The sequence below is a fragment of the Perognathus longimembris genome, chromosome 2 (genome assembly GCF_023159225.1).
Source record: "Perognathus longimembris pacificus isolate PPM17 chromosome 2, ASM2315922v1, whole genome shotgun sequence".
In the NCBI taxonomy this organism is placed as follows: Eukaryota; Metazoa; Chordata; class Mammalia; order Rodentia; family Heteromyidae; genus Perognathus; species Perognathus longimembris.
The window spans coordinates 75,620,741-75,644,865 of NC_063162.1; the positions used below are offsets into that span (position 1 = coordinate 75,620,741).

Below are 24,125 nucleotides of genomic sequence, written 5' to 3' on the forward strand. Positions count from 1 at the left end.
ATACAATACAGAGAGAGAGAGAGACAGAGACAGAGACAGAGACAGAGAGATATACAGCTCTTAGACATAAGCTGGAGGAAGCTAAACAGAAATGAGGATGGCTGACAAGCAGGTTTGCAATGGTCCACACTGAGAGTTTTGACTGGAAGAAGAAATGAACCTGAGGCCCCAGACAATGGAGCAGAGCTCCCTAAGTGATGCCAGCAGGCCTGAGAAGCTACTTATACTGCTTGTGACCAGCCTGTCTCTGGAAGCGTAAGGGAGACAATATTTCAGCCTATTTGAGTCCTCTGTTTAGCCCAATGTTGTCAGAGGGAGCAGGGTCTGTGACATGTTCTGCCCAGCCCATGAAGTGAGTCAGGGAGGGAGGCTGAAGGCTGTGACACAGACATGAGAGGCCCCGTGAAGTAAGTAGCCAAGGGAGGGTGATTTCTGCACAGAGGACCTGGCTGCGTGCAGAGAGCTAGTTTTGGACCACAGAGCAGGTCTTGGGCGCAGATGTGGGGAGGCCACCATGCAAGGGAAAAAAACATTGCTCCAGAATAATACGTTAGCCAAGCAGACAAAACTGTCTGCGATGCCAGTGGTTGAGAATGCTATTTTTAAGGCCCTCACATGAATGTCTGGTTGGAAAGAAGCAAGGAATTTGTGTCCCAAAGCATTTTACGTAGATATTGGAGGAAAAACTTTCATAGTGACTGTACTTCACTTTGGGTGGGGTCAGAGGAAGAAAGAAATGATGTTGTGTTACCAAATTTTATGCCTATTTCTAAGCTGCCATTGCATTCTCTCCCCACAAGATTTTTCTCTTTTCTCTCCCATTGATTGTCTTGGTGAGTGGGTCCCATAGTCTCTTATCCTCCATCTCCCTATCTTTTCCTAAATGGTTAGCTGTGCTAGCAGCGAGGGGTCTGCTTTCTTCCAGCAAATGTGCACATGCTCTTCAAACAGCTGGCTTCTGAGAATCGCTAAAAGCCTTCCTTCCAAGAGAAGCGCTCTTGTTCCGAAGGCCGGGAACTGCTTTGCTTCATATCCAAACACAAGTGCCTTTCATTGGAAACTCTTCAAGCACAGTGCCTCCCAGAAGGCCTTGGATGCCAGGGCTTCCTGGCTCCATCCTTCACTCGACATAGCCATGTATAGAAACCTGCCCTTCCTGGGGAAGGCAGATGGCCCCCACCGTCATTCCTGGGGATTTAGATTGAGGCTCTCAGACCTCTGAAGTTAGTTGAGCATTATAAATAAGCCCTGCCTCCCTGTGCAGAGCTGTTGGCTTTCATACTGATCAAGGCAAATCAGATCATCTCTTTCACAGAGGCTACATGACTTGAGGGAGGCACCACTCTCTTCCTGCTGTTTGAAAAGAATGCTTAAAGCAGGAAGAAAGGATGAGACAACCCAACAGATAGTAGCTGGCTTCCGAGGAGCAAATGCTCAGAACCCTCAAGTCTCCCGTTGGTTCTAGCCCTTGGTTCTGACTCTCTTCTTTTTTTGGCCAGTCCTAGGCTGTGAACTCAGGGCCTGAGCACTGTCCCTGGCTTCTTTTTTGCTCAAGGCTAGCACTCTGCCACTTGAGCCACAGCGCCACTTCTGGCCATTTTCTGTATATGTGGTGCTGAGGAATCGAACCCAGGGCCTCAATGTATACGAGGCAAGCACTCTTGCCACTGGGCCATATTCCCAGCCCCTGACTCTCTTCTTAACAAGGAGCAGAAAACTGTGTGGAGAGAAAAACTGCTCCAAAACCAGAGCAGGGAGACAGGTTCTGTGCCTTGATCTTAGGGGGTACTTACACAATGGCTTTCAGTTCTGAACATGGAATGTAAATTAACCTACATACTTCACTGTGTATATTACACCTCAACCAGACACTTAGAAACCCTTTTAGAGGACAGGCCTCCCCAACCAGAGTTATGCTAATACTGTGGTCTACAACTGTCTCTGGAAACCTTTACATGTTCTAAATAGCCCTAAGAGAGCCTCCAAATGGAAAAAGGTCTCCTCTGGGAGGAGGCCAGGATTTGTCCAAGACAGCAAGGCAGGTATGGAGAAGACATTAACAGGACAGGGGCCTGCCCCTGCTTTCTAAGGTCAGGTGGAAGAAAAGTACCTCCCCAGACAGGAGGAAGCCCTGCCACTCCCCGAGGGCTCACACCTACCAAGCCGAAGGGCACCCAGCTCATCATCCACTTTGTCAGGCATCAAACGATCATTCCTAGAAAAATAAAATAAAATGTCAGTATACTGGGGGAGAATGGCAGAAAAAGAGGTAAGAGAGGCTCAGGAACTGAGGAATTCTTTCCAGTGCCAGCCTTGCCATAGTGTGTGACTCAGCAGCTCACCACTCTCAGCCACAGGCTCCACATGGAGTGACACCAAATGGCCTTCAAAGTGTCTGTTGGTGCTCTATTCTCACATGCACATCTGCTAATTGAGGATGGAAGACCCTGTGGTTTACATCTGCCAAGCACCAAATGTCAACACATTTCACTGATGTCTGTGTCTCACACAGAGAAATAATCCTCAGAATCATTACATAGAATGCTTCCATCTCATTTTTACAAGTTTTCTGTTTGTTTGTTTCTCTGAGCTTCTGTAAAGTCACCAGTGGCCTTTTATAAATAGAGACTTATAAACTATACTATGTTTTAGGAAATCTGGGCTACAACTTTTCGCTACCTGAGGAAGAGATTCTGTGATTCTGATTTGTAAATGCAGGTGTGTGTGCAGAGCATCTTGCAATGATACACCTGTGTGGAAGCTCCCCTTAGAGTTTACCTCCAGCACTCATCAACTCAAACTAAAGGAAAACCATATTTTAAAAGAATGTATTCAAAATAACAACATTATATCACTCTCTAAACACCCATTTACTATGTTCAAAATGACAGCTCTTTTGAAGGTGGCATTGAAATATATTTCCCTCCAACATCCTTGCAGGGTGAAATATGACTGAAGTAACAATCGTAGTCCTGCAGGGCACACCCCATTGAACTGGCTTCCTCTTGACGATTTGTGATGGGCGTGAGTGGAAGACCATGGAGGACGTGCAGTACTCAGCCAAAAGTGTGCACAGATTCAGACTCTACAAAACAGTGCTTCTTCCCCTTCCCATAGGAGGGATGGTCCCCTCCTATGCCTCTACCTCCTTCTCCGTTCCTCTTCCTTCTCCTCCTCCTCCAACACAGTGTTCCTTCCCCTCCAGCCCCCTTCTAAACCTCCTCTTCTCCCTACTCAGTCAGGCTGGGAGCCTCCATGCAAACCCCAAACCCCTAGTCTGACACCACTAGGACTCTGGGTATTTGTGGGGGGTGAGATAGAGGGATGCACTAGAAAGTGGGCTAAGATGGGAAAAGTAAGGAGCGTCGTCACCACAGAGACCCCATATACCAGGAGGAAGAACTGAGTTGCACTTTCACAGAAGCTTCATCGTGACAGATTTTCCCCAGCCCACCTGCTCCACAGCACAGCTGAGGACCTGGGCTCCCTCTGTCCCTGTCACTGTCCTGATGGAAGAGGGCTACAGCCAAAGAATGAATATGAAGTATGAGTAAAAGGCACAATGGCCCCCAGAAAGAAGCAGCCTTGACTAAACCTTGGCTTTAGCTTAGTGGAAATGGTTTCAGATTTCAACTCTCCAGTGCTGTGAGACAGTAAGTTCATGCTGGTTTAGGCCACTGAGTTTGGTGATTTGCTAGGACATCACTGTGAAGTTATGGGCCAGCTAAGAGTTGTAAACAAGGAGGAAGAGAGAGTGGCAGAACTCTCTAGGCCTGCTAAGAGTTGAAACCAAGTAGGAAGAGAAGGTGGCCGAATTTTCTTGATTTCCCACATCCCACATATCCAGTGTGAGCCCCAGCTCCATAAACAGATGCTGAATGCCAGAGTGACATCACAGAAATTAAGTGACTTAAACAAGGTTGCACAACTTAGAAGTGCAGTCTTCAGCTTCAAATGCTCTGCTTTGTTCATCTCTGATTTGTACCCCTTTCCCTGGCCCAGAGACTCCCTGGAAACCATGGGATAAAGCCCAGTCCTCAAAGTGCTCCTAGCTTCTGAGAGCAGGCAAATGGTGTGAGACATGGTGAGGGGGGAATGCTGTGCTTGAGGGGTGGGGAACAGCAGGACTTTCCCTAGTCATAGGACTTCCCCCCAGAGGGCCAGCCATCAGCTGCAGAAGCAGCTCAGAAACGTGGTGCCTGTTTCCCCTAGATCTCTCACCAAAGAAGACCTCAGTGTGCTCATACATGGAGAATGTGCGATTGTTCCTTTCATGTGCCCCTTTGTGACCAACGAAATGCAAAGTTTAAAAGGTCAGTTCAAAGCATGTTCTTGCCTTTGAGTGAAAACTACTATGAACAATGGCAGAAAGATAAATCGAGGGCTTCAAAATGCATTCTCAAAGTGCCATTGTGTAGATAACCCAGAGACATGTGACAATGTGTACATCTAATAAATCTAAGGGGTTGGCAGCAGACACCAGCCTGCCAGCTCTGCATGAAGCCTCCACCTCACACTCCACTTCCCTTCATATCCCAAAGGGAAAGGCAAAGGCTGGGCCCTGGGTTCAAGGTACACAAGGCCTGGACTTAATTAATGCCTGACTAAATTCTGGCTTAGCAGACTCATCAAGAATACTGGGTTCAAATCCCTCCTCTCCCTTATGTTTGGGTCTGGGCAAGCTACTTGCCTTCTGGATGCAGCAGTTCTTTGACCCACACAAGGCCAGGCACCAAGCTCTGAAGCAGTGATGTACTCCAGGCATGATCATCAGGAAGGTATATATTGCTCTTTCAGTAAATGACCCTGAGTAGTCACTCACTAGCTCTTAACACAACACAGAGGAGCCAACAGCTCCATCTTCGGTCTGTACTGGACCCTGGCTGGGTTATTTATGGGTTCCAGAAGAAGATTGTTCTTCGAGAATGAAGGCACAGATCACCAGCCATCACCCCTGATGAAATACCAGATCCCAGCATCAATGGAACTTAGAGTGATCAACAATCATACAGTCTAAGAATCTAGAATATAAAAAACTAACATAAAATTTCCCAAGACAGTGACAACCCAGCATACCTAATGGAAGTAATAAAAATTTTTAAGTCCTACTAAATATATGCTTAAAATTATCAAAAGCTCTTAAACACAGGAGGAAGTGATTGATGAAAGCAAGCAGACACAGAAAATAAGACTCTCAATAACTTGAGATAATAGAGCAACAATCTAAGACATACTGTAAGTTGGAGCAATCAGGGAGAAAGTTTTTAAAGGCATGTACATTATAAGAAAAGAAGCAACTATGGGAGAGGTACAAACAGATTTGAAGAGTAGATGCAGTCACTGTAGTAATTAAATGTGCATACATCACATGGTGATCGATGATACACAATGTGTTGGAAAAGATCCATGAGTCTGCTAGTCTGCTCCTGGAAGAAGTGGAGAGAAAGGATGTGAGAAGGCAAGAGAGAAGGAGAGAGAGAGAGAGAGAGAAAGAACAGGAAAATGCTTCTCTATAGAACACAGTCAACTAATAAATGTTAAAGAAAAATGAATTAGGAAAGCACCACTTAATAATTTAATGATTTATATGGGAAAAGATCATTGATGGAATGCTAATATTACTAGATGAGAGGTTTTTAGGAACAGGACATTCACAAGGTTGAAAGTTACAGATTATTAATTAATTGCAAAAGGGAAACTTATCTTTATGGTAATGCAGAAACTGACACAGAATGATTCACCTTAACATTACCAAAAATAAAACAAAATGACATCACATGCTCCTGATGGGATATAATGGGAGATGTATACATCAAGTATATGCATTGCCTTTGCCAAATAAAACAAACCTACAAATCTAGAATGTGGGCATTCACAAAAGACAACAAGCCTACATTCTAAAAGAAAAACTTGAAAACTAAAAATTTGAGATCAGAGAGGCACATCAACCAATAAAGTGAGTAAACTCTGAATGGACCTTGGATTGGAAAAGTAAAGCTTCAAAGATCATTTGGGAGACATCTGAGAGAAATTTGCTCAAGGCTTCATATTACATGATGTAGGTATACAATGTGCAATTTCTCATGTGTGATGGGGCTGGGGATATGGCCTAGTGGCAAGAGTGCTTGCCTCCTATACATGAGGCCCTGGGTTCAATTCCCCAGCACCACATATACAGAAGTGGCGCTGTGGCTCAAGTGGCAGAGTGCTAGCCTTGAGCAAAAAGAAGCCAGGGACAGTGCTCAGGCCCTGAGTCCAAGCCCCAGGACTGGCCAAAAAAAAAAAATCTCATGTGTTATAATGGCACTGTGGCTGTGTGGTAGAACGTACTTGTCCTTTTGAGATATAAGCTGAAATATTAGGAATGAAATGCCAAGAAACTAAGTTACTCAGTTTCATACAAATCTGTGTATATATAAGCACATAGTATACATTGTGGAGGAGTAAAGGTGAGGGCAAAGAACAAATTTGACCAAATATTAACAGCTGCTGGATTTAGATAAAAGGTACCAAGGTGTTCATTATACAATTCTTTCAACTTTTTTATAGATTTGAACTTTTTTCAAGTTAAGAAAAGATTTTTGGTAAGCTTCAACTCTAGACAGCACAATGAAGAGATAAACGACAAGAATACAATTCAATCAAAACAGAGAACAATATTGAAATAGTAAATAAGAGATGCAGAAAAATGTTAAAGTCCAATGTACATTTAAAAGAAGTCATAGAAGGAAGAAGGAGTGTGGGAAAGGAAAAACACAGAAAAGACCACTGTTAAGAACTTCCAGATACCAGTCATACAGATAGACCAAGCCTGAATGAGACATGTAAAACTACATGCACACTTAGAATGTCACAATGAAACTACCAGATACAAGAGAGAATTTGAAGTCACAGAGCAAATAGTGACTTCTCAAAAGCAAGGCTATAGAAAGGCATAATGCCCTATATGCATCCAATCATACAAAATAATATTTATCAAAATGAACTGCAGGAAATGAAAACAAGAGTTTTTTACTTTTTTGCTGTTTTTGTTTTCTTTCCTTTTTGTTTGGTATGTTCATTTATATGTCTTTGGGAGTGTAAGGGAAAAAACAAAAATGGAGGGACAAAAAGTGAACAAATGCATCAATAGTACTCACTGGACACTATGTTGAAAATGAAGTATATACAACTTGTAGGTGGGATGGAAGGAAAAAAACTGGGAGAGAGTGAGGAAAGGAATGACATTGTCCAAAAAGAAACATACTCATTACCTGACTTACATAACTATAACTTCTCTGTACATTACCTTCATAATAACAATAAAAAATTTTAAAGTAAGGCTGTAAGACAATAAAACAACATCTTCAGAGTGATGAGAAATGTATCTGACAACTTGGACATCCTTAGCTAAAAAATCACTAAGATAAGGACAAAGGGAAGACATTTTGGAGCAAAGAATGAAATTTACTCTCAAAGAGCTTCACTGAGTAATCTTCTAAAGAGCTTGTGAGCTATGTCAGAAAAAGGAAGGTGAACCAGAGGATGAGTAAATAGAGAAGATAGAGCAATGGTGAGAAAATAAGTCTGAAAACATTTAAGTTAAAGCAATAAAAGTAGTAACAAACGCAACTAACCTGGGAGGACTTCAAACAAAGCAAAACAGAAATGAGAGACAATAAGCAGGAACTGTGAAAGCAAAATGACCATTTCAGAATTAAACTTTCTAAAATCCTTTCGTGTGTGTGTGTGTGTGTGTGTGTGTGTGTGTACACGCGGGCATGCGCACACACATGCATGCATGTACCAATACTGGATGGGCTTGAACTCAGGACCTCCAAGCTGTCCCTTACCTCTTTTGCTTAAGGTTAGTGTTCTACCATTTGAATCATACCTCCACCTCTAGCTTTTTGGTGGTTAGTTAGAAATGAGAATCTCACAGACTTTCCTGCCCAGGCTGGCTTCAAACCTCTATCCTCAGATCCCACCCACCTGAGTAGCTAGAACTATAGGCATAAGCCACTGATATCCGGCCCTTTCATTTTTTAAGGATGTCAAGGGAGTGATTAAACTTGAACTTTTAGACAATTATGATTAAAATCTTAAGAGTAATCAGAACAAATGTAAAAACATTATGCATAATTTCCAAATCAGGAAAGAGAAAAAGGAAAAAAATCTCTAAACATTAACTCAAAAGTCAAAGCCACTGGCCATCGAGTGGTTCTTCTGATAACTCAGCAGCTACATTATTATCTACAATCACAGGGACTCAATCAAACACACAGACAGAGTTTAATAGAACTATTCACAGCAGCCTAAAAGTGAAAACCACCAAATGTCTATCAACAGGTAAGTGAATAGGCGAGGTATTACCACACAATGGAACAAAATAGTGATGCATGCGGCAATGTGAACACATTGTGCTAAGGAAAGAAGCCAGACACAAAAGGTCACATGTCATACAATTCTATTTATGTGAAGCATCCTATTTTGCAGGTTGTCAGGAGCAGACAGGTGGGAGAAACAGGTCAAAAGTGACTAATGAGTAAGGACAGAAAAGGGGGAAAAAAGAACAAGTGTGGCAGGTGAAAGTATATGCTACAACAGAACAAGTAAATTCTAGTATGTCACCAACTACGATAAATTAACCTGTAATTAAAATTTGACAGAGAACATCTGATTTTTTTCTAATTATCTATGTGGTGTTTCAAGACAAATGAAAAAAATCAAGAAAAAATATACCATGGTATAGTAGCTATTTACAAGTTGATATAAATACTATCACCTAAGAAAAGGCTTTGGAATTAAAAAAAAAACATTACTAGTAATTAATCTACTTACTACAGAATGAAACAAAAATTCAATAAGAAAATTTAACCACTTGAATCCTAACAGCAATGCACCTAACAGCAATCTCTAAATACAAGGCCAAACCTTCCAGAGCAAAAGAAGAGAGGCTGCACAATCCATAGCATGAGATGAATCTTTAGCATAGCTTTCTCAGCAAATAATAGATGAAAAAGGAACAAAGAATATTTGAACATCAAAATAACATGTTACCATTAAGTCACATACATTCTTAACAAGTACATATGACATACCTACAAATACAGATCACATAAAGGTCAAAATAATATCATAAAAAATTCCAAACTGTTATTTATGGTAAGGAAATTTTAAAAGAATTAGTGAATAGAGGGCTCCTCCATCAACATTCCCTCAACTAAGAATCTATATATTAGTAAGTTCTACATATTAATAAGACACAATAGTACAAAATCTCAGGGGAAGCAGTTAAATGGTAAATCCAGGAAAACACAGAGCATAAACTGCCTATTTTGTGAAAAGAGAAAAAAGAAAAGCTAACCATTCAACTCTGGGCGGCATAAGATAAGAAAAGAGAAGGGGAAAATGATATTAATATAATATAAAAAGAAACCAGAATATACAATGATATAATAAACCAAAAGAAAATAGAAAGTAGGAAAACAAAAACACAAGGTTTAAAAATTAATAAAATAATAATGGATTCAGTGACTGTCAAACTGCTTCTTTGAAGAAATGAATAAAAAAACAGACTTTGATATAACTGATAAAGAGAAGAGAATAATTAATATTAAGAATGAAAAGGGAGGGTAAGCATTTTAAGTAGAAACCTTTAAGAAGAAGACAAACATAGGGAAAAGGTCAAACCAACACATCTGAATGCTGACACACTGACCATTTTCTAGAAAAATCACAAAGATAACTCATTGTTTTTAAAGTCCATTGCCAGACATGGGTATGCCTTTAGTGCTAGTGACTCAGGAGGCTGGAGCTGGAGAATACCAGGGTCAGGAATTCAGGACCAGCCTGAGAAAACACAAGGAGACTTCATCTCAAAAGAAATAAATGTCTATTTTTTAAAAATCACTTATTTAGGATTCATCTCCATTTCCCTCCCCAATATACAAATACTTTTTATTTATATGATCTGCCGAAAGGAAGTCTCCCCAGTTTCCATTCTAAATATAGTGAACTCCAACTCTGACACCAAGCCTGGGAGGCACCACAATGCCACTGAGACTGTGTGCAGGAGAGGCCGGCGTCTGGCTATAAAATGGAGCCAGTGGTATTCTTCCATTGGAAGATGGCTGTAAGAACTCAGTGAGCTAACACACCAGGTATACTCTGTGAACAGTGCCTGGCACACAGCAAATGCCATGTTGGCTGAGATGACAATGAGTTCACACACAAGTGCAAGCTGTGACACAAAACCAGACTGCAGCACTAGCCATGACTGTGAGACAGTATGACCAAATGGCAATACAGGAATATTTTAAAAGCTGAGCACTGGGAGCTCACACCATAATCCTAGCTACTCAGGAGGCTGAGATCTGAGGATCTCAGTTCAAAGCCAGCCTGGGCAGGAAAGTCCATGAGGCTTACTTCCCAAAAACCAGAACTGGAGCTGTGACACAAAGTGGTAGAGCAATAGTGTTCAGCACAAAAGTTCAGGGACAGTGCCTGGGCCCTGAGTTCAAGTCCCATGATGGGGGGGAGATGGAGAGGAAGATGGGATTGGACGGGTGGGGTGATGTTGTATTTTAACAGTGGAAAATCTAATTATGTAATCTGCATAAAAAGGGTAGTTTTTTTTTTAATATAAAATAATCCATAGCCAGGGATGGTGGCTCAAATCTGTAGTCCTGGCTACTTAAGAACTGGAGATTTGGAGTGTCACAGTTCAAGGACAGCTGGGACAAAAGGTCTGCAAGACTCCAACTGAACCCAATGGCAGGATATAGTGCAGACACCTGTCATCCACAGTATGCAGGGAAGCACAAATAGGAGGATCACAGTCCAGGCTGGCGCAAGCATCAAGCAAGACCTTGTATCAAAAATAAGCAACACAAAAAGGGCTGGCAGATGGAATAACAAAGTGGCTCAGGTGGTAGAGTGCCTGGCCCATAAGCACAAGGGCTTCCAGTACCCCCTGCCCCCAAAAAGTTAAAATAATATCAAAGAATGTTGAAAATCATTTTATAAAATAAATACCTGTCTAGGCATAGTGCAGCATGCTTGTAATACCAGCGCTTGGGAGGCATAGGCAAGAAGATAGTTTGAAGTCTGGGTGGGCTCCATCTGAGACTCTTTCCTTAAAATACTACAGAAATACAAGTTTCTAAAAACAATAACAGAACATACTAGCGGCGGGATGGCCTCCCCGACTCCTGAAATCTGCCCAATGTTCTAACACGAATGCATTGGCAGAATGCCTCTACAGCTGGTAGCAAAATGAACATGCTAGTTCCTGTAGGACTTACACCTGGGGGTGGGGGGGTCAGAATCCAGGCTTTCCACAGAGGAAAGGGGCAGGCAAAGCCAGTGAGCAGCACATGCTACAAAAGACTGGTATCCCTGCAATCAGCTGAGTCTTACCCCGCCTTTTGCCTCAGCCCTCTCTGAAGGGCTGTAGGGATGGTACATCTAGTAGTCCTGGACTTTGGCCCTTCATACCCACCCCATCCCAAGCCCTTTGTAGCCCCCCTATCCTGCACCCTTGCTCCCAGATGGTGTACACAGAAGACTGAAGGGTTTGGGAGCCACACACTTGAGAACAAGCTAATACAAAAAAAAAAATCTAAATTCTTCTCCTCAGAATTTTCCCACTTCACATTAGTTCTCTTTGGCTCCCTATGGAGCCCTAGCCAAGTGCTCCCCGTGGGAAAGACGAGGTCCAGAGCCGCAGTGGGTAGCACTGGGAGGTCACCTGGCCTAACCTTCAGGGTCAGCTATGGGTTCTGGTAGAGGAAAGGCGTACCCCCAAGACTACCACCGCGGGCCAGTCGGACGGATGGGAGGTGTCCAGGCCATGAGGGCTTCCTCTACCTCCCTCTGCCACCAGAGCAGCAGGCGTTTTTAAAATTAAGTCATAAGGAACATGCAGTCTCAGGAGGGACTGGGTTATCTAGAAGTCACTAAGTGTCCTTACACTCACAGGTGGTGACCTCAATGGTCTCTGTAAATGCCTCCAATGGCCAGTGTTCCAATGCAGACTTGAGACATATAAAGAAAATGCTATGCTCTCCCTCTCTCCCTCCCTCTCTCTTTCCTTTCCTCTTAATAAGGATGTGGAAAACCTGACTATAATTGCCTAGTCTGATATTTCCTGTAAGAAAGATCTCTGGTTGAAACACTGTGAAAACAATCTGCCTTAACAATTCAATCCAAATAAATGATCTTCCTGAAACGAGTGAAAAATCCCTAATTGGGAATTGGGTTGCATACCCACATCTTCCTTATCCGGGTCCATGATGACGAAAGTTGGACAAAGATAGGCATCACCCAGTGAGGACAGATTGGGGGTGGGGGTCCTGATGGCCTTGCATCCTCCTGGAAAAGCCATTGGGCCAGGCTGTTTGGCTGGAGAGAACACATGCTGTACTCCGGCCTCCTGAACCATTGTTCTTCAGAGTGATAACTTCTGTGCTTAACTCTCTTTCCGTATGTGTCCCTCCTGACAGGCTTTGGCACGCGCCCTCAACAAGAAGTATGCAGAGCCTGAGCAAGATTCAAAATCAAGTCCAACATTCTCCTTCCTGTATATCTATTCCATGAGTCAGGTTGGATTCTGGAACATTCCAGGAACAGAGAAACAAAAATCCTAGTCTCCTTCCTTCAAAGAATTTGCAAAACAAAACTGTACTAGATATGACCTTCTTTCATGTTGTTCTCCCAATCTTCTGTTGGCTCAAGGCCTCAGCATACAAGTGGTATTTAGTGGATGTTCCTTGGGAAGCTGAGAGCTCAGAATTCACCTGGGCACAGACATCCAGTACGAAGGCTGTGAAGCAAATACAGACTAGCCCAACCTGGCAGCCTGCAGGCAATGGGGAAGGAAGAGTGAGAACTTCTCCCAAGATCCCCTTGGTGGCAGGCAAAGCCACAGAGCTCAGCCCAGTTTCACACGTCCCATGCTTAGGACTCAGGATGCATGAGGAAAAAATGCTCTTCCCTGGCAGAAAATCCAGGAAGATTTTGTCATCCTCATGTCTTCCTGACCTTAGCTGGGGCTGAAGTCTCCTGAGCATAGTTAAGCTCAGCTTGACGAGGTGGTTGGTACACTTGCTCCACAGGCAGCAAAAAGGGGATGATGTTCCAGGATGAAATGCTTTCTTGAGGGAAAAGCTCTATAGAATTCGTCTCTGAACATGGCTAACTTCACTGAACAGCCATACACTTTCTTCACCATGGCCCGGCACTGCATGGGCTATTAGTATTAGACTCTACCAAATATGCCCACTTGCCAGGGGCTGGATGAGCACAAGGGGGGCAGGCTGATGCTGGAGCTGTGTCCTTACCTGTATCTGGAGGTCCCAGCTCTGAGCAGGGCCCAGCCTTCAGAGCAGCTGCGGGAGCACCGACAATGCCTCCAACTGAGACAGCCCGGTCTCCTCCCAAGTGGAACAAGCACCCTAAGGGACAGCTCTACCAGGGGCAAAGGTTCTAAGCCAGTCTTTTCATGGCTAGTTGAGAGAAAGGATTCCTCTGCAACCTTGGTCCTGTCCTAGAAAGTCTAAAGTCATCCTCAGAGTTATAAAAGGGAAAGTCTGACAGGCTGCCAGGAAAGCATTACAGAAGAGTTGCTGCTCGTCTCCAAAGGGAACTAGAAAGCTGTGTGGAGATGTTTGCTTAGCTGTGAGGAGAAGCCATGATGGGGCACCAGTCCTGCCCTTTACAGTCCTTCGGAGGACCAAATAAACATATCCAGGGAAGTAATCCATGCCAAGGAGGTCCCATCAAACATTCAATCCACTCCACTTCTGTTTGGTTAAAACATGCCAAAGAGTAGCAAAAAAACAATTCAGGATAAAGTATTTCCATTCTGAACTCGTTAAAGAGCCAGGAACAGAGTTTGAAACAGCACTGTCTTTCAAGGCTGACTCCATTTAGAAAGACAAAGGTAGGTCTGTTTGCTTTGAGAAAGGCAGGACTTAGGCTTAAATCATACATGTTCTTGGAGCTCATGATTTCTTCATGTGTCCTTGTGCATAAGTGCAACTTCCCTGAGCTAGCACTTCCCCCGGGACACTCAGGCTCTACGAATTCACAGCTGGACCTTTGCAGTAGTAACTGCTTAACTGGAAAGCACCTCTACTTTCCCATGCACTTGCAAATGTAACTCTAAATGTAACTTTAAATATAACTCTCACCTAAGTCCTACATGGTAAGCAGCATAGCGACTTTGCAATGAAGGCAGTCAACTGCCCACCACACACAGCTCATGAAACCCAGGTCCATGGTGACATGAGAACAATGAGAAACAACAGTGAGGTGTTGCATAAAGCCTGATCGCCTCACTTTGAAGGTTCGACTTTAATTTCAAGTTACTATCTCTGTCTGAAATTTTGTAAAATTGCTTTAATGTCCTTTCTTTGCTAGAATTATAATAACCTGAACAGCATCTGTTTTATCATTTCACTAGTATGACTTAAGCTTTAGGGACTATCTTCCAAAAGGCCCTAGAAAAGTGTTCCCATGATTTGTAATTTTGGAAATTTTATAAAATTAGATACTTTTATACCCCTTTTCTTAAAGGACTACCCATATTATATAAATTTCAGGCCTACATAATCCAAATTGGTCTCTGACACTGACCTAGGTTGTTCTCCAGTTGTTTTTCCATTCATTTTATTCACTGATGCATGAATCCTCAGAATCCAAGACCCTCTGCATCAGGTGAGTAACCCTAGTGAATGCAGAGAAGCTGGGGCTTTCTGTCTGGCCCTTGTTAGGACAGAAAGGCCATTCCAAGACAGCTCCTACTCTTCCACTCACACTGTCATCAAGAAAAAGGAATCTCTAGGAAATCTGTACCTACTCTCCAAGCACAGAGGACTGGCTGTTCTCTGGACCTTTCTCAGAAGAAACACATTGCTATAAACCCAAGTCAGCTTTGTAAACTTGGAGCACTACACCACTGTGGAATTTCCATGAACAAGCCAGCTCCAACTTGGGACCAGCATGCCCTGGGCTAAAATCAGAGGTGTCCCTGAGTCAGCAGGCCACCTCTTGTGCCTCTCCTGGCTGCTGTTCTCATGTGAAATGGAGTGTGAGTGTTCTTGGGCAGCACCACATAGAGTGTGCTCCTTCAGAGCTGCGGGCTCCTGCCTCTCAGGAGTTTCCCAGGTAGCTCCTGGGTGGGGGTGCACTGAGGAGCTAAAAGTTGGCTGAGAACACAGGAAGATGGTGCTGAAACTTTCCATAAACCTCATAGCAGGAGCACAAGGCCTGTCTCAAGAAGTCAGCAAGCAGGGACTTAAAAATGTTAGCACAGGCAAGTTTCCCTCCCAAGTAATAATATTCCACATGAGTTTCTAAGTAAGAGGAAAAAAATCTAAGTAACAATCTTTTTCTCAGCTAACAGTGAAACTACTACAGAAGCAGAATAAAGCTTTTTTGCAAGGCTCTGGTCCCCCAGGTTCCAGAGGATATGATTGTAACACAGCTGTGGGAGGCTGAGCACACAGATCCTTCATCGCCCAAGTCCAGCTGTACACTCCTACCATCATCTCCCTCCACCCAGGTGGGAGCACACAGGGACCCAAACATGAGCCCCTCTATATCTACCATGTGGGCGAGCAATGGCCCCAGCAAGCAACCAACAGGAAGAGCTGCGACCAAAGGTATCTGGAATGATTTCCAGAACAAACAAAATGATCTGAAACAGAACCACGTCGGGCAGTCTGCTTTTTGAATGTCACACTGAGCCTCATGATGTGGATGTAATCAAAGTATGAGGGTTTGGGGAAATATCTCCCCAGAATGTGACATGTCCCAGTCCTAGAAGGGTGAGTGGGAGGTGAGGAAGCTGCCCTCCAGAGTGTCACCCAAGCAGGCTGCTTTGTGTGCATCTGGGACCTCTGTGAGTGCTGCCAGTGCCTTGGAGGCCCAGCATGAGCAGGGATGGGGTCTTTCCTCCTGTTTCTTGGACCAGCTGGTTTTATGCCATCACCTCACCCAGATGTAGGGCCCACTATGACACTCCTATGCTGCTTTTCTGATCTTCACCAAGAGATACGTGACAGATTCCATTAGCTACCACTCTCCCTTTCTGTTTCTTGAGTTTTCAACTTCTTTTTGAAAACCATGAGGCCATAAGAAAAACTGCAAGAATAATGCAATACACACCTTTCACTTACAATAATAGTCGACACTGGCCTTATTTTTCCTCTCTCTGCAGACAGACAGACGGATACACACACACACTCCTTCTTTTGTTTCTTGCTGAAGCATTTAAAAGTAAGTTGCAACATCCTGACATACCACTTCTAAGTGTTTCAGCCTGCCTCTCCTACACAAGCTATGTGGGTTTATTTAATGACAATTTCAAATCCAGGCCCTTGTCTAAGCATTCCCAGACCCCTGTATCAGTGAAATATACCCTTTTTGTCTTCAAAATAAATCAGTTCTAATGTTTTGATTAAATATTAAGTGGGCCACATCCTCTTTTGTTTATTATCTGAAATGGATACTTTCAACTTCTCTTCCTCTCATCTCTCCTAGAGAGTATTGGTTTTTAAGAATCTCTATTCAGGGCTGGGGATATGGCCTAGTGCCAAGAGTGCCTGCCTCGGATACACGAGGCCCTAGGTTCGATTCCCCAGCACCACATATACAGAAAACCGCCAGAAGCGGTGCTGTGGTTCAAGCGGCAGAGTGCTAGCCTTGAGCGGGAAGAAGCCAGGGACAGTGCTCAGGCCCTGAGTCCAAGGCCCAGGACTGGCAAAAAAAAAAAAAAAAAAAAAAAAGAATCTCTACTCAATTCTAAGCTACAAAGTGACTTGAGATTTGTTGAGAAGCTTGGTGTGGTCGGGACAGGCTCTGGGCTAAGGAGTCTGTGTGGCGGGTGCTTGGCAGCTCCAGAGATGTCCCTCCGACACCTATCAAAATCACCCTCCATGGAAAATGGCACTCAGTGTCCACTGTTCTTGAGAAGGGGGATGTGCCATAATAAGTATCACAAACAGCCTCAAGTCCTCAGCTGGAGCAGAGTTCTGGGACTGACTTCCATCAGTGATGGTTCCAGAGTGCATGACTAACTTTTCTGCTCATCTAAATGAGTTTTTACTTAAAGGGAAAGAAGCTGAACAAAATGGGGACTGAGAGGTACATTATCACTCAGAGGAATAGAGCCTCCTCTCAAAGATTCTTCATCAGCCTGGCCCTTCACTGAATCTAATGACGTTCTGGCTGAGGAGGAGTAGTGAGGTAAGATGAAGGACCACAGGCATGTGTGCTCCAGGGGCGGCCACTGTACCAACCCACAGAGCAAACAGGGTCCTAGGAGAGCTGTAGGAAAAGAGGGTGTGTGAGAGCTTTAGCGAGGACCTACTTCTCCCTGTCACACGAAGGGGAAATAACCATGGAAGGCAAGTCCACTCAAGCCCAAATGCATTCAAAAGGGCTTACACAGTCCCTGGCCACTGGAAGAGACCTACTGTGAGTCACAGGGACAGGAACTCAGGCTCTCATCTCCTTTGCCCACAGCCCACACTAAGAATCCGAATCTGAACGTTTCCTTCCAGTCAACACCATCTTTCCCCAAACTAGCGAAAACCTTACGTTTTATCCCCTCACAAATCCCACCTAACTCAGGAACATGTTCATCTCTAACAAAAGACTGACTAAACTGGGAAGGGGATAATAGTATTAAAATAAGTTGTGGGCCAAATGTTTTACATGCCTTGATTAATTTGCTCCTTATAATAATCCTACAAAGGTAATATTATTGCCCCATTTTTAGATGAAGAAACTAAACCACAGGTCACAAGGGGTTGTATACAGAGTAGAACATGACAGAACTCGAACCCAAATCCATCTAGTTCTAAATCCAGGCCTTTTTAATCTCATCATGCTAAATATGTTAAACAGCAAGCTGAATTTCAAAGTCTCACAAGACAATAAAATGCAGTGTTCCCAAACTAGCAGTCTTCCATAACTTGACTTGACAAAGCTCTGCTTGATTAAGAAATAAATTTCAAATAACTTAGAAACTGAAGAGCAGAATCAGCTCTTTCACTGGGGACTTAAAAGGCACTATAGGAACTTGTAAGGCCTGAGGAGATCATCACTACAGCAAGTATTGGTATGGCGCATGGCACAGTATGAATGGGGTACTGACAGCACCTCTTCCCCACCACATGCATCCCACCCAGCACATCCCCACCTTAGCTGCCCCAAAGCTGCCATCTCCTGCCTCCTGTCTAGACAGTTCAAGTCCTGTCTAGGTAGGGCTGGGGACAGCCACACTTCCTGCATAGACTCACACTAGTGGGCCACCCTGTGCCATCATTTCCCACCAGTCAAGTGGATCCAAAAAGCTTTGTAGTGCTGCTATCATGGTTAAATGAGGTACTACATGCTTAAATACCTTACAACAGTGCCTGTCAAATACTGAGTGAGTATGTCCAACACAATCCCAACTCTCTGGCCATCTCCCTGTCATGTGTCTCTTTCCCCTACTTAATCCTGTGACACATATGTACAAAGAGGCCTCAGATCCTTGGGGACAAGAACCTCACCTTCCATATCTCTCACAACACCATTTGTGAACAAGCACCAAGTATTCTACAAATGTTCCACTGAACTGAACAAAATTAAATACAGTGCCTCTAGACAGAGATAAAAAATTGTTTACTCTATTGAGAAAAGGTTCCACTTCTGAGAGCTCTATGGCCACAGTCTGGCCTGAATAGGAAATGAAAGAAACCCCATGGCTTTAGTAACTTCTTGAGGAATGAGCAGAAAAAACAAAATAGAATTTTCTGGAATTAGGCACACATGCAAAATCTGGCTATACAGGAAGCTGTACTGGCAGGTCATATTTGTGAACTGAGAAACTGCCCAAATGCCCGTGGTTCAACTGCTTCAAAGCAACCTTTTCCACTCGGCCTGAGTAAAGCATAGAATTGTTCCATGGCCAGCATTTAGGAAAACCAGCAAGGGAATTGCAGTGTCCTCTCCACTAAGATGGAATGGGATGGGACAGGGAAGGGACTCTGGCTGTCTCCACCCCAGCCCCTTAGTCTCTGGGAGGAACAAGGAAGTCCATCTTTCCCTAGTTCTCTATGCCCTTCCAAGGAGTAGGCTCCTGCTCTCCCCACAGCCCTCCATCCAGAAATGTCTGAATAGGTACACCCTAGGGAAAGGACCAAGAAGGAACCAAAGAGCCACTTTGGTCCTTAGGAATGAGACCCAGGGATCCCAGCCAGCTCTTCCTCAGAAACATCCCAGGCTTGCAGGAAAGAAGGTAAGAAATAGACCTTTCATTCATCCTCAACCAGGCTAATCAAGTCCCTCTTAGCTTTCAAGGCCCTGCTCAGCCCTGCCTCACCCAGGCAACTGTCTCCTGTAAGATTCAAAGTCATTTCAAGTAGCACCATCTATCTGGCCCAAGAAAGATACTGCCTGTCATTTCGAGGTCACTAATCCTGTTCTGTAAGTTCCATTTTACTTCTCACTCAACTCAGTAAAGCCAATAAATAACTCATTTCCATTGTTATTTACTAGAACAATTCTGAGTAACGCTGGAAGAAGTAGGGCTGGTAACACCCCAGCAGGAGGAGCAAAGCAGCTCAATTCAACTTTCTCCAGTGTGGCATGTGCTCTGAGTGGTAATCTAGGAGCAAGGAAGCAATCAGGAAGAAGCTATCCTGAGGAATACAAGATTTCAGAGGGCCAATGTAGGATATTGAAGTTTGAGCACATAAGTGGGGAAGTTTCACTGGCTAGGTAGCTTGGTAGAACTGGTTCTGCTGGTTGGATTGAGTTGGTTGGCTGGCTAGTTGATGGGTTAGGTTGAGCTAACTGGTTGATTTGATGGAAGGATGGTTGAGTTGGTTAGATAGTTAAGTAGTTGGTTAAATAAATGTATGAACAAAAAAAATGAATGAGTAAATTAATGTCAATAAAAAAACTTAAAAGATGCAATACTCAAATTGCTTCAATTCTACTAAACATCATCAGTTTTATAACATGATCTTATAGAAGAGCAGCAAAATCTTCCCTTCCATTCTCTTTTCTGAGTCCATTCTCTTGCTATTACCAGGTCTGGGGAAAGTCAAGGAAATAGTCCAGTCCTCAAAGTATTACTCTATCTATACTGTGAGCTGCCCATGACACTGAAGAAACAAAAGCAAGACTCTGCTGGCCAGGCCCAGATGAGAGCGAGACAAGGAAGAGACCTAAGGATGCATATTTCCAGGAAGCACTCCCACCCAGGCGCCTGCCTTTCTTCTAGATGTGCTGCATCCTAATACCTCACTGCCTCACTCCTTGACCTTGTCCTATTGACTTCCTCGTGAGCCTTTACTTCAAGGCTGTAGTAGCTGGGGGCTACAAAAAGCTGTCTGGCAGACAGGCACCTTGGAGTTATAAAAATACATAGGAAAGAAGAATCTCAATAGTATTTCCCCAGGCTCTCCCACATCTAACTTCCAAAAATCACCTCTCAGTCTCTCAATGGCTTCCTTCTGATAGCATGGGACATCTCCCTGCCCTACACACCAGGCCTCAGGACCACGGGAAGAGTGAGTAAGGCCCAATGATGGGCAGAGGAGGAACTTGGAGCTGCCACATCGATGTCCACAGATGGACGAAATGAGATCGCTCACCCTCCAAGGAGACATGTGAACACTTTCCCACCAGCTGGTGGCCATACTTTCTTGATCTCAAAGGAAGTCTGTGTCATGGGAGATGACACAGATTTTTTTTCTTCTTTCTCCCAGAAGATGAACTGAAGGGGCATGGAGCTGAGATAGCCACACAAAAGCAGGAGTCATGAACCCCCAGAAGGGCTTCAACATGTGACATGCCTGTGACACGCACTTCAGTGGCTTCTCATGTCAAATGTCCTATACCTACCATAGAAAAACCAGGCTTAGAAGAAATGGTGCTCTCTGTGGACTGGGCACAAGCACAAGATGAAATGCAGCATAAAATGAGGGGATCCTCTCATACAAAGAGAGATCTTCGGAAGAGGTTACAAAGAGAGGCTGAACCCCAGAAGGCCATAGTCCTGTGGGAGAACCAGCATGCAGCAAAGTGTCTGGAAGTCAAGCAGGTCTCAAAGGGTCTACATATGAGCCTCAGTGGTCTGGTATAAAGTCCAAATAATGCACTGGAATGAATTAATATGTGGCACAGATGTTGTCAGACTCAAGATGCTCAGGTGAGGGGACCAATCAATAATGCCACATCCTCCACTAAAGGGCAAACCCCAGCCAACAGAATCTATTCCCTTTGGACACACTCAGGATCCTGTGATCTGTGGCTTGCACTCGTTATCTAGGTGCCTGTGAAGGATCAGAGGCTCCAAGAAAATTTGGAATACATTCTCCTTCCCCAAGGCTTATGAGCCATAGCTTGGTGAGTACTGGTGAATGAAATTCACTGAGGCAAGCAGACATCAGTGGAACTATGAAGATGCATAGGAATCTACTGCCACCTGCTGTCCATTCCTCTGCAAAGCATCCAAAAAAACTTTCCAGGCAGCACAATGCCAGAGGAGCCCAATCTCTCTGGATCTGATTTGTGGTTTGAACAAAGACTAGGGCTCTGAGGTGTTTCCAGGATACAAACAAGAGGGCAAGTCAATCTTCCTGGACCTAGGAACCAAGCTCACCAGCACTCCTTGTCCAGTCCTGCTGCATCCCCATGAAAATTTCTGTATTGAATTCCTCTCTGTGCCGAGTACTTCTACCACCTCAAAGCATCCCTCCCTGTTCCTGCTATTTAGCATCACAATACCTCCCAGCACGCCCCAAGGCAAGAAGTCTTTCAGCATCCCCAGTGACAACAGGGCTGGCACACCAAGAGGCATTCAAGAGATACTTCTTGTCTCACTGATGGAGCAGAACATGACCTAGTGAGGGTAAACCAGCAAAGAGGCTGCAAATCCCCTAACCTGAGGAGCTTTGAGCTCTGAAGTCAGCTTGTTCCTACTTTTCACACCTCTCCCAAGTCTGTCCTTCACCTGCTATGGAGACAATAGCATGGTGTACCAGCAGCAGGATGCCAGCCCTGTGACCAAGGCCTAAGCCTATTGTTTCAGGGATAGTCAATCCTTCTGTGCCTGTTCAGCCAAAAGCCCTGGGTCTTCTTTGCCTTGGCTCTTTCTCTAAAAGAAAGCATCTGTGCCGCAAACCAATCTCCATGTCCATACAATGTACCCTCTCTCACCACTCCCTATCTCACTATGAGTCAATGTATCCCTATCTCATCACCTATCATACAATGTAGCCCTATTTTACCAGCTATACTACCACTGCCTGGATCCAACTACCACTAATTCCTTCCCAAACACTTCTACAGTCAGTCCTCTACTTCCTCCTGAGTCCATTCTCAACATGGCAGCCACAGGAATCCCATCAAAACATGAATAAGACCACAGCAGGTCTCTACCCAATCCCTAAGGGGGTTTCCCTGTATCAGGGAGGAAACAGGGGAGCTCCAGGGGTCTCCAAGTCCCTACAACCAAGCTTGGGCATCCTCTCATTGCCTCTTCTCCTCCCCCACCCAGGCCAGCCACAGCAAGCTGTAGGCTGATGCATCAGCCTGCTCTCCTTTGGAGTTTGTCTCTAGGATTTAAGGGCAACCCCTTTCCCTCTGGTGTCCGGGCTTTCCTCCCAAATATCTCATTGAAGGTTTCTCTAGCTCCTCCTTTATAATACAGCAGCCCAGTACTCAGAGATCTCTATCACTATTCTTTGTTTTTTTTCTTGGGAAATACTCAAAGACCAAAGGAGAGAGTACATGACCACAAGAACATCACTGGTGGGCTGGTAGCAGCTGCAATGGAGGCATAATGAGTTCAGGAAGGCCTGTGCACCATGACATGGAAATAGCTCACAAAAGGGCTGTGCTCTACCTAGAGTCCCTAACACAGTCCCCCTGTTCTCTAGGGCCATTTCCTCTCCACCAAATGAGGACCTTTCCAATCCGATCTACCAAGCTGAGAACTGAAATGGGTCCTAAAGGAGCATCTATTCCAGTCTGCTTTTTAAAACACCCTATTTAAAATTCCAACCAAACTTCTGTTCCATTGACTCTAACTTCCAAGTTGAATTCTGAGAATATGTTCGCTTTCTCCAAGGTGAAATTCACCAATACTCTTGGAATTAATGTCCACCCTAAGCTTTCTAGATTCACCATGGCAGACACCCTCTTACTGAGCAGGCCTGAAATCCCTCTGGATCTGTGGCTCTGAATTTTCCTATTTTCTTTTGTCTACATGGGACCCAGATGAAAAGGAACTATACAGCTATGTGCAGTGGTGTATGCCTGTCATCCCAGCTACGTGGAAGGCCAGCTTGGAGACTCCATCTCAACGAGAAAGCTACATATGATGCTGTGCAAAAAAAAAAAAAAAAAAAATCTGGGGTCCTGGGAAGGTGGCCTAGTGGTAGAGTGCTTGCCTTGCATGCATGAAGCCCTGGGTTCGATTCCTCAGTACCACATACACAGAAAAAGCCAGAAGTGATGCTCAAGAGGTAGAGTGCTAGCCTTGAGCAAAAAGAAGCCAGGGGCAGTGCCCAGGCCCTGAGTTCAAGCCCCAGGACTGGCAAAAATAAAAAAAATAATAATAATATATTTTTTTAATCTGATCTCACTTTTAACTAATGTGATAAAAGAGCTGGGGATAGGACTCAGAGATAAAGTACCTACCTAGACAACATGAGGCCTTTATCCAAATCTGAGGGGTGGGGGAGAGGAGGAGGAGAAGGAAAAAGAGGAGGAACAGGAGGAGGAGAAAAGAAGCAACAGTAGCAGCACCACCACCACTACCACCTCCAGCAAAGTGAAAAATGACAGAAACTGTCCAATAGTGGTGAGAAAGGGAAAATGAGTAAGAAGAAACTGAAGAGACTGAAAAAAATGTTAAATATTAGAAGAAACAGCTGACCATAGTCATGGGCATAAAAATGACCCCATCCTAATCCCAATCTCTGAATTGGCTAGGTGGCCTGACAAGGGGGAGTAGACTGCAGATAAAGCCAAAGTACAAACCATCTGCCCTGGAAATGGGAGAGCAACCAGAGGAATCTGGGGTCAGATGTCATCCCACAGGTCCTCTCAAGTGGAAGGCAAAGGAGGGGAAGGGG

The 24,125-nt window shown here is 44.2% G+C and overlaps 1 protein-coding gene across 5 annotated transcripts in view; it reads right to left on the reverse strand.

The window, feature by feature from the left end:
* Mindy4 (MINDY lysine 48 deubiquitinase 4) overlaps nucleotides 1–24,125 on the reverse strand; it is a 95,028-nt gene that overhangs the window by 48,193 nt on the left and 22,710 nt on the right. For all 5 annotated transcript variants that reach the window (XR_007210014.1, XM_048339528.1, XM_048339526.1 and 2 more), the window contains one exon: nucleotides 2,160–2,215. Coding sequence is in view for 4 of the 5 variants with exons in the window: in XM_048339528.1 (XP_048195485.1) it covers nucleotides 2,160–2,215 (56 nt within the window). In the remaining variant the exon portion in view is untranslated. The remainder of the gene's footprint in view (nucleotides 1–2,159; nucleotides 2,216–24,125) is intronic.